The sequence below is a fragment of the Mustela lutreola genome, chromosome 14, assembly GCF_030435805.1.
Source record: "Mustela lutreola isolate mMusLut2 chromosome 14, mMusLut2.pri, whole genome shotgun sequence".
NCBI classification, from domain to species: domain Eukaryota; kingdom Metazoa; phylum Chordata; class Mammalia; order Carnivora; family Mustelidae; genus Mustela; species Mustela lutreola.
In genome coordinates this window covers 70,575,862-70,589,777 of record NC_081303.1, presented here as the reverse complement: position 1 = coordinate 70,589,777, position 13,916 = coordinate 70,575,862, and the positions used below count along the sequence as shown (strand labels likewise).

General features: G+C 54.1%; 2 protein-coding genes across 4 annotated transcripts; both read right to left on the bottom strand.

Annotated features, from left to right (window-relative positions):
- Positions 1-5,714: 5,714 nt before the first annotated feature.
- On the bottom strand, positions 5,715-7,087 carry TSTD1 (thiosulfate sulfurtransferase like domain containing 1). 2 transcript variants are annotated; one of them, XM_059145246.1, is made up of 4 exons: positions 6,962-7,085; positions 6,646-6,768; positions 6,000-6,162; positions 5,715-5,914 (listed from the first exon to the last, which is right to left on the bottom strand). In XM_059145246.1, the coding sequence occupies exons 1-4, from the start codon at positions 7,035-7,037 to the stop codon at positions 5,863-5,865; spliced, it is 414 nt and encodes a 137-aa protein (XP_059001229.1). In that variant the 5' UTR covers positions 7,038-7,085; the 3' UTR covers positions 5,715-5,862. The 2 variants fall into 2 exon arrangements, with proteins under 2 accessions (XP_059001229.1, XP_059001230.1); XM_059145247.1 differs by lacking the exon at positions 6,646-6,768 and having other exon boundaries at positions 6,962-7,087.
- A 226-nt stretch (positions 7,088-7,313) lies between these two features.
- On the bottom strand, positions 7,314-12,305 carry USF1 (upstream transcription factor 1). 2 transcript variants are annotated; one of them, XM_059145244.1, is made up of 11 exons: positions 12,172-12,305; positions 10,990-11,081; positions 10,563-10,612; positions 10,280-10,395; positions 9,829-9,930; positions 9,398-9,593; positions 9,053-9,140; positions 8,860-8,918; positions 8,644-8,738; positions 8,270-8,398; positions 7,314-8,093 (listed from the first exon to the last, which is right to left on the bottom strand). In XM_059145244.1, the coding sequence occupies exons 2-11, from the start codon at positions 10,995-10,997 to the stop codon at positions 8,004-8,006; spliced, it is 933 nt and encodes a 310-aa protein (XP_059001227.1). In that variant the 5' UTR covers positions 10,998-11,081; positions 12,172-12,305; the 3' UTR covers positions 7,314-8,003. The 2 variants fall into 2 exon arrangements, with proteins under 2 accessions (XP_059001227.1, XP_059001228.1); XM_059145245.1 differs by lacking the exons at positions 10,990-11,081; positions 12,172-12,305 and having other exon boundaries at positions 10,311-10,395; positions 10,563-10,613.
- Between the last annotated feature and the right edge of the window lie 1,611 nt (positions 12,306-13,916).

The window sequence follows — 13,916 nt, the reverse complement described above, 5'->3', positions numbered from 1 at the left end:
AGAACCAGTCCCGGGCATGATCCTACCGCCCCAAGATCATGACCTGAGCTGAAATCAAGAGTCGGAGGCTTAACTGACTGAGTCACTCAGGTGCCCCTTGAACTTTCTTGATAAGTTTACTCCTAGTTATGCAAAGGAATGAGATAATGATGAACCACACATAGAATCTACTGGAGTAGGAGGAAAACAAAAGAATAACTAAATAATAAATGGCAACATTTTGGTAAGGTCAATGGATCGGATGACTTGATAGGTTGCGGAATGATTAGGAATGAGAATGCGAGCAGAATGCATGAGTGGGAAGGCTATCCTATCCCACTGGGAAGTCTGACAACTCAACTTTTTTTTTTTTAAGATTTTATTTTTTGGGCGCCTGGGTGGCTCAGTGGGTTAAGCCGCTGCCTTCGGCTCAGGTCATGATCTCAGGGACCTGGGATCGAGTCCCGCATCGGGCTCTCTGCTCAGCAGGGAGCCTGCTTCCCCCTCTCTCTCTCTCTCTCTCTCTCCCTCTCTCTGCCTGCCTCTCCATCTACTTGTGATTTCTCTCTGTCAAATAAATAAATAAAATCTTTTAAAAAAATAAAAAAAAAAAAAAAGATTTTATTTTTTATTTTTTTTTAAAGATTTTATTTATTTATTTGAGAGAGAGACAGTGAGAGAGAGCATGAGCGAGGAGAAGGTCAGAGGGACAAGCAGACTCCCCATGGAGCTGGGAGCCTGATGCGGGACTCGATCCCGGGACTCCGGGATCATGACCCGAGCCGAAGGCAGTCGTCCAACCAACTGAGCCACCCAGGCGCCCCTAAGATTTTATTTTTAAGTCATCTCTACACCCAATGTGGGGCTCAAACCCATAACCCTGAGTTTGAGAGTCACTGGCTCCACCAACTGAGCCAGCCAGGCACCCCAACAACCCAACTTTCTTGACTCAGATTCTCTTTAGAGTCTCTAGCCATGAGTTTGCTCACATTTCCTTTCAGTCTTAAAAATCTGCTTTCCTGGGCGCCTGGGTGGCTCAGCGGGTTAAGGCCTCTGCCTTCGGCCCGGGTCATGATCCCAGGACCCTGGGATCGAGCCCCGCATCGGGCTCTCTGCTCAGTGCAGAGCCTGCTTCTCTCTCTCTCTCTCTGCCTGCCTCTCTGCCTACTTGTGTTCTCTATCAAATAAATAAATAAAATATTTTAAAAAAAAATCTGCTTTCCTATAGTCCACTTCTTGTGTCTAACTGTGCTTAGTTTCTCCTCTTTGGGTAATAGGAATTGCAGGACACATGAATGTAAATCCCATGTAAGCACTGACCAGAATGAAGCTGGTGTACTTGTCCTAGTATCAGACAAAACAGACTTTGGGGTGAAGTGAAGAGGACATAATGAGGAAAGGATCCATGAAGGCAGAAGCATTACAGTTCTAAATGTGTACAGTCTACTAACACAGCCGCCAAATAGAGATCAGAGAACTAAATGGAGAAATAGGCAAATCCCTATCAGGGTGACAGATTTAAACATACCTCTGTAAGAAGCGGAGAGAACAAGCAGCCAAGAAAATTCTAGAGGGAAGTATAGATGTGAACATAATTAATTAACTGAACCTGACTGACATTTAGAGAACCCTGTAGCCCAAAACTGCAAAATATACCCTCTTTTCAAGTGTTCATGGAACATACACAAAAATTGACTGTACAATTGGCCAAAAGGCAAGTTGCAACAGAATTTAAATCCATGTGTACAGTGTAAGTTTTCTGACCACAGTGGTGCTAAATGAGTATGTCCACATTTTAAAAATCCATCCAGCTGCACACTTATATCTGGCTCTTCTATTACATATATTTTCTTTGTACTATGACATACATTCCTGCAGCCTGTCACAAGTTCCCTTCCACCAAGTATCAAAATACCTATGCTATTTTATATACCTCTTTGTGTTTATTACTTGCCTGTATATGTCTCTAAATCCCCATGTACATGGCACGTACTTTACATATATTGTCCTAATAAACTTCCACAACTATCCAAAGAGATGTCTTTTAACCCCCATTTTGCAGATAAAGAAAGTGAGAGTTGGAATAGCTAAAAAGTAAGTGGTGGTGGCCACTATGTAGCCTTTGCTTGTTACATAATTACACGCTACCCTTAGAAGTAACTCCTATAAGCCAGGTTCTGGTGGAGTTGTCCGCCATAAAAAATGGAAATCAGCAAAGGCAGAGAGCCATTGAAGTTACAAGACAGCATCCTAAGTGTGTATCGTATCTCGTTCTCCCAGTTTTCGTGTCCTTCATGGAATCCAGTTATATAATATTTTCTGGTTATTTTTCTCCCTTTTCCTTCAGTTTTAAAGCCCTCTGGATGAGGACAGCAAGTGTCCTGCCAAATACATTCTTCTAATTCTTGTGAAATTCAGAATAATAACAGAAGAGACTGGAAACTTCCCAAACAGGGGAAATGGTGAGCAAATGCCAGGGTCAGGAGGGAGTCAAGTCTATTTAGGCCACTAAGTGGTGGTGGCAGGTGCAGAACGAGAAGTTTGGATAGGCAGGGTGACGCCAGATTCCAGCTACCGATTGCTGAAAAGACCAGGCCAAGACATGTGCCTGAGCCATTAGGCAACAAGGACTTATTATAAATTATCAACTCCGACCAGAAGATAAAAATGTTATTTTTTAATTTTATTTTTTAAGATTTTTAAGTTATCTCTACACCCAATGTGATGCCCAAACTCACAACCCTGAGATTGAGAGCCACATGCCCCACTGACTGAGCCAACCAGGCACCCCAAGAAATCAATTCTCTTTTTAAGTAAGCTCTATGTCTCCTGCTGAGACTCACCACCCTGTGATCAGATCTCATGCTCTGCTGACTGAGCTAGCCAGGCACCCAAAAATGTTATTTTAAGATTGTTCAGGTGGCGATGTTTCAAAAAGGCTGAAATTGGAAGATTCTGGAAGTTGGCAGGCTGATAAGGCTCGTCCAGAGCCTACTGAGAATTTGTGTCGTTGCTGTGGGGCTCTGCAGGTCAGGGACTGCTAGCTGGTTCCTGCCTTGAAGGAGCTCCAGTCAACTGGGAGGGGTTAACAACAAAACTGTCAGGTGGTGGATAGGACATGGGTAGGGGCAGAAAAAGTCTGGGGAGAGGGAAGAGCTCGGTGTGGTCTGGAAAGAAAGGCAGAGAAGGCAAGGGGACGGAGATCTGGTAGACCCCGGCCCCCCAGGCTCACCTGCCAAAATAGTTAATGAGGAAAGGGAAGAACTTTACAGGGCAAAGTAATGGGTTGGAACAGCCTATCAAGATTATGAACGAAACAGTTAATGAGGGAGAAAGGAATGTTCTCTTAACATCGATGATCAGGCCAGAGGGCACGATCGGTCCTGCAGCAGGCCAGCTCGGTTTACCTCCAGGACCCTCTCTGACCCTCACTGGCTAAACAGAAGAATTCAAATCATGTAGGTTGGCAGGCTGGAATGGGAGCTAAAAAGCTAGTTTATGGTGATAGAAGACAGAAGAGATCAAGGATGTGGCACCTGGGTGGCTCAGGTGGTTCAGCATCTGCTTCATTTCAGGTCATAAACCTGGGGTCCTGGGATGGAGCCCCGTATCATGCTCCCTGCTCAGTGAGGAGTTTGCTCCTCCCCCAAGCTTGTTCTTCTGTCTCAAATGAATAAAATCTTAAAGAAGAAAGGAAGGAAGGAAGGAAGGAAGGAAGGAAGGAAGGAAGGAAGGAAGAAAAGATCCCCGTCTCTCTCTGTGCTCCTGCTCTTTCTCAAATAAATAAAATCTTTAAAACACACACACACATGCACACACACACACAGTTGTTATAGAAAGAGAATCATCATCTCAGGAAACTGCTGAATGGAAGTGGAAAGGGTCTTCAGAAAAATTCTGGGGTTTTCTGTGTCCTAGATCTTATCAGGATAGTAGTTATAAGCGAGCATACAATTGTCAAAACTCAATGAACTGAACACTTAACTGCATTTTATTGTAGGAAAAATACACTTCAAAAAAGAGAGAGAGAGAGAGATTATAATATTTGAGAAGGGGAGGGAAGCGACCTCTTTGCAAACAAAGAGGTAAACTAGACCCCAGGAAAACCTTCCAACCAGTCTGAGAGCCAAAGGGATGTGGGTATTCAAGGAAGGGAGAACGGGTACCTTTTTGCCAAACCTTGGCCTAGACTCCCTTATTTCAATTTCTCTGCAGACCCAACACTACCCACCTAAGTTCAGATGGAGCGGCTGTGGTTTGCCCCGGGAAAGGAAGGGAGAGCCATGAGAAGCTAGAGAGCCCCGACGGAACGGCAGATTTTATGGTAGTGCAGGGTGGGCTGTGATGTAAAATCGTAGCAGGGCCTGGGTCCTCCAGCCCAAGAGGCAGAAGGGGAGAGAAAGGCAAGGAATGCAGGCTATGTCCAAAGGGATTTCTCGGAAACTTGAAAATTCAGAAAATTGGGCCCATCTGTAACCCAACTTTCTCTTCCACAAATAAAGGAATAGAATTTTATTCATTTATATTTTTTATTTGGAAGTAGTCTCTACACCCAACATGGGGCTCGAACTTCCAAGCCCCGGATCTAGAGCAGCATGCTCTACAGACCTGCCGGCCAAGCACCTCAAGGAATGAAAGCTTCTAATACCAAACTGAGGAAGTCAGAGCTCTGATGTGAAAATACATGAAAGGTCGGGGAAGACATGCATGGAATTGCGCTGCACACGCAAGGGAAGTTATACCCCGACTGCGTAGTGTTGAAGGTCTGTCAGCAAGCTTTCTCACTCCATCAGTTTTGTTCGATCCAGTGCTGGATCAAAGAGCAGCATTAATAGAAACTGGGGCCTGTCTTTGGTGGCGCCGGAGTCCCCCCTCCTCACACCTGCAATCCATGTCCGACAGACTTGTGGGCATGAAGAGTGACATCCATCGCTCACTACTGGGCACCGCCCTTTGGTTTCCTCAAGCCAGTGACAAACTCTCAGGGAGGTGAGGTTGGGGCTAGGGACCCAAAGGTCTGGGGCAAGGGCAGGCAAACTGCATCTAGGAAGGACTAGAGAGTAAAAGTGTTAGGATCTGAAGGACATATAGTCCCTGTCGCTCTGTTCTGCCATTTTTGCAGAGAAGCAGCCAGAGACCATTTGTCACGAATAGTCACGGAAGCTGAGGGAGGCCTGTCTGCTGAGCTTGGAAGCAATGGGCTCGGCTCCAGACGGCGCATCACATTCACTGCAAAGGCTCACAAAACCACTACCACCCAGGTCCCACCCCCAAGATTCCAAATCTCCGATAGCGCCCAAACGTTTTTTTTCTTTTTTTTTTTTTTAATTTGTTTGCTTTTAGGTACCAAGTGATTCTGATGTGTATCCTGGGCTGAAAACAATTGTTCTAGGGGTGCCTGGGTGGCCCAGTCCAGTGACGCATCTGCCCTCAGCTCAGGTCATGATCATGCCCCGCATCAGGCCCTCTGCTCACTGGGGAGTTGCTTCTCTGTCTCTCTCTGTGCTCCTGCTCTTTCCCAAATAAATAAAATCTTTAAAACACACACACACGCGCACACACACACAGTTGTTATAGAAAGAGAATCCTCATCTCAGGAAACTGCTGGCGTTGGGTGGGCATGGGGAGTACAGGGTGCGGGACAGATGAATGGAGAAGGACCAGGGGCTGAACCGAAGCCCAGATCAAGATTAGGACTATTTGGCATCCACCTGACACATTCAGTGCTTCCAGGATTTTTATTAAATTATCTTTATTTGATACGCTTGTGTGCTCAGTGCTGTAAGGAGCTGCCCATTCTAAGTCTGCCCCTTCCCCACCCTTGGTTAGGGTTTTTGGCCATGGGAGTGGGGGAGAGGGGGTCATCAGTAAGCCATCTTCCACCTAATCTTCTTTCTGGGACCATTCTCTATAGGCTCCTGCGTAGTTTCGAGCGCTGTGGAAACAAAGTGGGTGAGGAAGGACTGGTCTGGGAGGCCGTCCCCAGTCCCTGTCCAGCTAGCACCGAGCCTTCCCCCTACCCTGTGTATCCAAGGCCTTGGGCCAGCTGCGTGGCCTGCAAGCCCCGCCTGCCCATCTGACAGAAGAAAATGAGGTTCTCCTCTTCTAGCTTCGGCTTCTCGGCGGAATACAAAGCCTGGAAAGCAGCGGGCTCCATCTGCAGGGCACTTTCCAGCTCAGATACTGGGAGGAGTCGAGGGGAGAGAAAGGAGAGCCGGCAGTGGGCGATATCAGGTTCAGACCCGGCCTGGAAGGACTGGGTCCTGCGGCCCCAGCAAATCTTCAGAAGGCCCTAGGAGGCCCACTCCCACTCCCCTCCAACCTCCAGGACCAGACAGGCCCACCTGCGCGGGAAGGCAGCCAAAGAGCTGAACGGGAGCCCTCTCCCCAGCAGTGAGAAGCGGCGGGCGGGTAGCCAGCCTTGGGGAGGTCAAGGTAGAAAAGCGGGTCCGCCCCTTCCTCGCCGCCTGTTACCCGCTCAAACTGGAAGAGCCAGTTCCGCTGCCAGGATTCGCCTCCCACCAGCCCTTCTCCAGGAAGCTGGGGTAGGGGGTCTTGAGAGGAATAAAGGGCCCCCCGGGACCGTGCATTCGCCCACGCGGCCCTAGGAGCCCCCTCCTGGACGGCCTCTAGGCCACCCGCGCGGGCGTCCCCTCTGTCCCATACCCGGGATGTTGAGCGCCCCCGGGATGCTCCCCGCTGCCGCCTCCTCCCGAGATCTCACATCGATGAGCCGGGCCCGGCCCGAGGCCAGGAGCGAACGCAGTTCAGGGAGCGAGACCGTGGGCGCTGAGGAAGGAGGCACGAGAGCCCTGAGCGGGGCGGGCTGCCCGGAACGGCCGCGCGGCGCCCCTCCATCGGGCGGCGCCCCAGCCCGGGGACGCGGGCGTGCGGGCCCCGGAGCCGCGCCCCGCCGCTGCACCTCCTCCCGCGGGTCCGCAGGTAGGTCGGGACGAGGTCCCAGGTTTGTCCCCGCAGGTACCTCCGGCCATGGTGCGCGCAGCCACCGCGAGCCACAGGAATGCGGCGCCGGGCCGCCCCCTTGGTGCCCGCAGCATCTTCCCCGCCCTCCCGGAGCCGGGACCGGAACCGGAAGTGGAGGCCCCGCCCCCGCCGCACCTGTTCGCGGATACCAGCCGGCCGGGGACCGTTCTGCGATTGCCCCGCGCGGGCGGGGGTAACCATACGCTGGTCCGGCCCAGGCACAGGCAGTCAGGGTAAGGACCACAGGAGCCAACACCCCACCCTAACCTCGGCCCAACCCCTACAGGGCAAAACGCAACGCGCCTCCCGCGCGCCCGCCCCGGGACCCACAAAAGGACGAAAACCAGGGATGACAGTGGCTCTGAACGTTTTATCTTAAAAAAAAGAAGAAGAAGAAAAAAGAAAGGAAAGAAAGAAAAAGAAAATGAAAATCCATCCCCACGAGGGGAAGGCCCCACGCGGGCCCCGGTCTGTTGTTCTCCCTGGCTCCGGAGACTTCTGCACAGGCCTCGGCTGCTTGCCCGCCGATCGTCTCTTCCTGGGGCAACAGCCGCTGCTAAGCAGCCTGTTCCCCACTTCTGGCTAAAGCCTAATCCCCAGAGTCCTCAAGTGCACAGCTGAGCTCCGGGGGAAGTGGAAGCGCCCGAGTCCTGGGGCAAGCCAGAGCATCGCTTGTGGTCAAAGACCCTTTGCCGGCACTGTCAGCAGGCACAGGGCGAGCCCCCACGTCCTGTGTGTCCGGTATCCAGCGCGGGGACAGCACATGCATCTGCGGGAGCACAAGGGCCCCGGGGGTTGGGTGGGGGGCTGTGTGGCGGGCGGGGCCAGGCTGTCAGTGCGCCCCCAAGTGTGTGTTTCACACTGGCAGGCAGCTCTGTCTGGGGCCTGGGTTCAAAGCCATGCCGTCTCAACTCCCCCGGAGCCCTCTCCAGAAGCGGGCAGTGAAGGAAAGGGGCAGGGGGTTATTAGCCTGTTGCTCCTGGGCTAGGTGCAGTTCTCGGAAAGGGGTGGCGGGACCCAAACCCCCCAAGTCCCCACAGTTAATTGCTGTCATTCTTGATGACGACCTCGACTCCGTGGTGCCGCAGCTGAGCTCGGAGCAGCAGGTTCTTGTTTTTCAGATCTTCCACCTGACATGGAAAAGGGGGCCACGGAGAGAGTGAGGAGAAAAACTGGCCCAGCCAAACCCCCGACCAGATTCAGACCCCCGCTGGTGATGGGGAAAAAGATGAAGGCCTCTCTATGGACACCTGAGGCAGGTGTCCCACAGCAGCTCGCTGGCCATGGACTTGGGGAGGGGTCTGACCTGCTGTCGGAGCACGTCGTTGTCCAGCTGCAGCTGGTCAAGCCCCTGCAGTTCTTCTGACAACCGGTGGTTACTCTGTCGAAGCTCCTGGATGTAATCACAGGCTTTGGACAGAATTCCACCTTTACTCTGCAAGAAAAGGCAAGGGAAATGAGGATTAAAATAGGTGCTACCTGGTTCGCCTTCCCGTGGCGCACTCACACTCTGAACCTCATCTTCCCCTAAGGACAGTGGCAGAACGTTTCACAAGGATACAGGAACCTTGGAGAAAGGTCAGCAGGAATTCCTGCCATGTGCCCTCGCTACCATGTCTGGAAACACCACCAGGAGACAAAAGCCAGGCATCCTGCCCACTACCAGGGTCCTTCCATGACCTGGCCAGACTTGGTGCTCTCCATGGAGCAGTCCGGGACGATCTTGGACAGCTGCACTATCCAGTTGTTAATCTTGTCTCGGCGGCGGCGTTCAACTAGGGGGCAAAAGGGAGGACAAGGTGACTCGGTGAGAACTCACCACAGGCCTCGTCGAGCTACCGGAGCCCTCCTGCTCAGACACCGCGGCTGTCCCCAACCCCACCAACTAGTACCCACCTTCATTGTGCTGAGCCCTGCGTTTCTCATCCCGAGTTGTCCTGGGAGCTTCTGACTTCCTGATGACAAACCCAGGGTGGCCAGAGTGAGGAAAGGACAAAAAATAAGATTAGAGGTTAGGGTCAGGAATGACACAGGAGTTGGTAGGGATCGAGACCACCACGGCAACGGAGAAGGAGCGGGGGCTACTCACGGGGAATAAGGGTGAGTCCTGGGGGCAATGGAGCGCTGGCTTCCTCCCTGCAACACTTCTTGGGGTGACATCATCACAAAGAATTGGCCTGTGAAGGTGGAGGGTAGGCTGTCAGGACGTGGGACTTAGGAACCGCATCACGCTCTGAGGCCAAGGTCCTAGGATCCTCCTCTGGAGGGATTCTCCTCTGGAGGGATCCTTCCTCCTAGGATCCTTCTGGATCCTCCTGCTGGAAGGGCAGCCCCAAACTCACTGCCTGCCCAGGTCTCGGTGAGCATTAAGGGGCCCCAGGAAAGGCCCACCCCTGATTCTAGCCCCTCCGGTCCGCAACCCCACGCAGCTCACCGGTGCCGGGAGGGGTTGCCTGCCCCAGCAGGGCCTCCGAGCCTTGGGTAGTAACAACAGCTGCTGTACTCCCCGATGTGGTACCCCCTGCCCCATCCCCTACTGCAGTGCTGGGGAAATAAGTATAGTGAGTCTCGGCGGCTGTCCCCTCTGTGTCAACAGCATCGTCACTGGTGAATGCACCCTGGATCACCGCCTGCGGAGGGGAACAACAGAACAGAGTCCAGTGTCTGTCAGGTGCTTCCCACTGAGCTACCCCGAAGCTTCTATCCCTGGGGGGAAGGAGGGAGAAACGTCCAGAAAGGGAAAACCTGGTGCCTTGGGACAACGCAACCCCACCTCGCCACCTCCAGCCCCGCCCCGATCTCACAAGTTTGGCTTCACCTTCCCCTTCCGAGCTCCAGGCCCCTCACCAGCCCAGGCCCCCATACCTGGGTCATGGACTGAGTGGCAGGATAGCCACTGATGGCGCCAGTCCCTTCAGTCTGGCCATCCAGCTGCCCCTCAGACACCTGGATCACCCTGTACATCACCTAGAAGCAGGAGGACATCGGAAAGTGGGGAGAGAGAATACAGGAGTCAATGCTGGGGACCCCAGGCCTCTTATAAAGCTTCTCTAAGACAGAGCCCCGAAATAAGAGTGCTTCAGGGACAAAGCTTCAGCCATTCCCTCTTCCGTCCCCAGAGGTTTTGGCCAAGCCTCCACCCCACTCGGATCTACTCCAAACCTCCTCCCCCTAGCCCCTCCCCCCCACCCCGCAGGCATCCCCGTGGTCACCGCCTCCTCCAAGCCAGGTCTCCCCCCCCCCCCCCATAGGCTCACTACCTCCCTCAACCCCAACCCCCCGGTAACACCTGCAGGCAGCTGGCCCCCTCCCTTACCTGGCCCCCATTCTCAGTTCGGAAGACGTACTTGACGTTGGGGTCAGGGAAGGTGGCAGCTGACTGGATGCTGGCAATAGCCACGCTGGTGGGGTCCTCCCCAGTTGCCACTGCACCTGAGTTAGACGAGCGAGGAAGAAGCCTGCCCTGCGACTTACTGCCTCTCTCCCCCTTCCCAGCTGCAGGTCACTCAGAAGGACCAGGGTGCATGGCAGATGCGCCCATGGGGGATGGGGAGAGGCCAAGCTGGGCTCCTGGGCTCAGGTCTGTTTCGACCACTCACCCTCCTGAATCTGCACTGTCCCCTCTTCCGCTTCAGCTGTTTTCTGCTGCCTGTTTGTGACGGGACAAAGGAAAGAAGGAGGGAAGAAGGGAAGAAAAAGTTCACTGACCCAGTAACATACGGCTTCCAGACTCGATGGCATTCCCAACTGACGCTGGGTTAGGTTAGAATAACAACAGCTGGTATTTACTGAGTGTTTACTGTGGGCACAGCACTGAGCTAAGCACTTAACACACGTTATTATTCAGCACTCAGAACAGCACAGTGGGGCAAGCAGCGCATTCTGTGGATGAGACACCAGACCACGCAGCTGGTCAGCGACGGGGCTGAGATCAGAATCTAGGTCTGCCCGACTCCAGGGCCAGCGCTCTTAGCCGTTCTGCATCCTCCCGGCCTCCCGTCTCCCGCCCGCCGCTTCTTCACTCACCCCTTCATCTCTCTGTAAGGCGGCACATCCGAGGAGCCGGGCCTTCTTTGGAGTCTTCGAATCTCCTGCCTCACAGGCTTGAGTGCTAAGTCCTGACAGAAATCAGGGAGTTTGCAGCTGAGTCCAGGAAACTGAATAGTCTCTGTTTCAAGAAGTGGGGCTCCAGGAAGACTCAGCCAAGAACATAATGCAATCAATCTACAGAGGACAGTCGGTTTTCTCCATTCTGATGCTGAGAAGTGGGCTTGGGTGGTTGAAAAAGCAGCCCTACAGTGTTTCTCAGCCCTCCATTATCGCTTCAAGTCACAGTCTTTATACTTAAAGACGGAGGAACAACATATTTCTGGGGGGACCATGACTAAAGTTAGCACGATACGCCATGTTTAGACCACCACTATCAAAAACCAGGGCCACTGGACACTGGGGCTTCTTCCAGTTTCTGAGCCACATACAGGACCCAAAAATTTCTGTTCTCACACCTAGGAAGGGGAAACCTCCCTGAACCATAAAGAACATAGTTGGCCCCCTTGGGCCTCATTCTACTTGGCCCCTTGGGCTCCTGCTTTGGAGTGTCTGGATTTATGTCATTTGTTAGATACCCTCAAGTCCAAGTGTGTCATTTGCAAGCCCCTTCTGTTTCCTTCACCAAGCCTTCCCCTAGAACAACACAGTTGCTAAAATGTTGCCATGACAAGTCCAAGTCAACTGAACCTCAGCAAGAAGGGAAAAAACTCCAGGTTCAAGGTTCGGAAGGAGAGACAATGGAAAAGGAACTCATTTGCACGGTGCCCGCCTTAGGACCCTGACACCCAGCCAAGAGGACAGGAAAAACAATGAGCTGAGACTGATGCCTCCAGAGAGATACAGCTACCCTGTACAAAGGAACACATTTATCCCCGCACGAACGGTAAGATTTTGGTGTAGTCTGCACCCAGAAGGTCCCCGAAACCTTTCCTATCTAGGGAAAAATCTTCAGCGGATGGGCCCTGGAAAGTCCACATCGAAGGAAAGCGTTGACCAAAACAAACAAACAAACAAACAAAAAAAACCAAAACCCAGAAAACAAAAACAAAAAAGGAAAAAAGAAAAAGAACTGAAAGTGAAACTGTCCGGAGGAAGTCACGCTGCCAGAAGATCCCAGTCCCGAAGGGGAAGCAGCGCCAGCGCTGCGGGACCACCTACCTGTCCATCCTCCAACCGCCGGAGGCAGCGGCCCCCCGAGGCTTCTGCGCTGACCGCGGGAGGAGGCGAGGGGAGAGACGGCCGGGCACCGGAGGCGTCTCTACCGCCCACAGCTGTCAGCCGGGGGCGGCCTCGGAGGACGCCCAGCAGCCGGGTCAGGCCGCTTATTCCAATCTTAGCTGGACATCCGGAAGCATTTCCTGGGCGTTAGGGGATGCGACACGGAAACGCGGCCGGGCAGTCGTGGCGTGCGCGCTCGGGCCGGGAGGGCCCGGCGAGAGCCCCTGCTAAGTCTGGACACAAAGGGGGAAACCACCAAGTCCCCAAGAAGCCCGGCGCCCCGACCGTGCCCGCGCGGGCGGCGTCTCCCCGCAGGGCCCGCGGCCGGCAGGCGCGAGCCCGCGAGCCCGCGAGCCCGGGAGCCCGGGCGGCCGCCGCGCTCGCCCCGCGACCCCGCGCTGCGCTCGGCGGCCAGGAACGGGCGCGGGGCTCGGCGGGCTCGCGGTCCCGGCCGGCGGCTGGCAGCGCAGGAGGGCGGGGACGCGCGCGCTCGGGGGCGGGGAGAGCGCTCGGCCCACAAAGGGGGGCGGGCGAGCGAGGAGCGGGCACGGCCCCCTCCCTCAAAACAAAGGCTTCCTCCCCGGGAGGCCCGCCGCCTGAAAACGAGAGCGGAGTCAAGGCTGCCCTGCCTACGGGCCCACCCGGCCTCCGGACCCCCGACTCGCGGCCGGGCCCGAACTCACCGGCCGAGGCCGCCGAGGCCGCGGATCTCCCCTGACCGAGCTCTGCCTCTCCCGGACTCGGCGAGCTCTCCATGGACAGCTGCTCATGCGCACTCCCGGCCTGCGGCCATGTTGGTGAGGGGCGGAAGTATCTCTCTGGACCCGCCCAGCCTCCTCAGCCTCTGAGCTGCCCCACTTCCGGTCCTTCCCTCCTGATGGGGCGGAAAGATGCCTATGGGTGGGGATGTCGCCGGGGAGGAGAAGAAGGAACTTCCTGGGATCCCCCGAGAGGGACATTGAAGACTTCGTCGCTTTCGGCAAGAAAGACAGACGACTAATGTGTGCTAGCCTCTTCCTACCGAACAGGGCGTTTTTACTGGTAGAAGGGAGCGAGGCTGGCTCCGATGGAGGGAAGGACGTCGGACGGAGGCGCCATCTTTAACAAGGGCTACTTGGGAGGCCATCTTGGACCAGGACCCTGATTTGGCGTCCACTGGCGAGGAGGACGGTTCTGCGTAGGCTCTTTTGTACTAGCGTCTGCAGCTACTACCCAAAGACGCCCAGAGCTTCCAGTTTTTGCGAGGCTTTCAGCTGCTGTGAGAAGGACCTTGATTCCCAGTCTTCTCGGTTGAGACTTAGCCGTGGAGGCACCGGAGACCCGGAGTGTGCTGTGATGACAAGAGTTTAGCCTCTGGAGCCAGACGCGCTCGGATCTGCAACCTGCTTGATCAGCCTCCCTAACTGACCTCACTGTACAGGTCTCCTCTCCGGAAAATGGAGATCCCGGTACCAACCTTGCGAATTGTCACGTGGAGTAACTAAAACCAAGGGCACAGATTGTTTGCTTGTAGAGTACGCAGCCTGTGCTGATAGAGAGCGAGCATTATGTAAATACCAGTTTCTCTTCCTCGTTTCCTGGCCACCGTGAACCTAGCTCTAGTTTCTAGCCACAGGTCTCCGTGACAACGACAGAGGAAGAGCACCCAGACAACTGCGAAAGGACGTTTTGCCAAATGTGAAAAT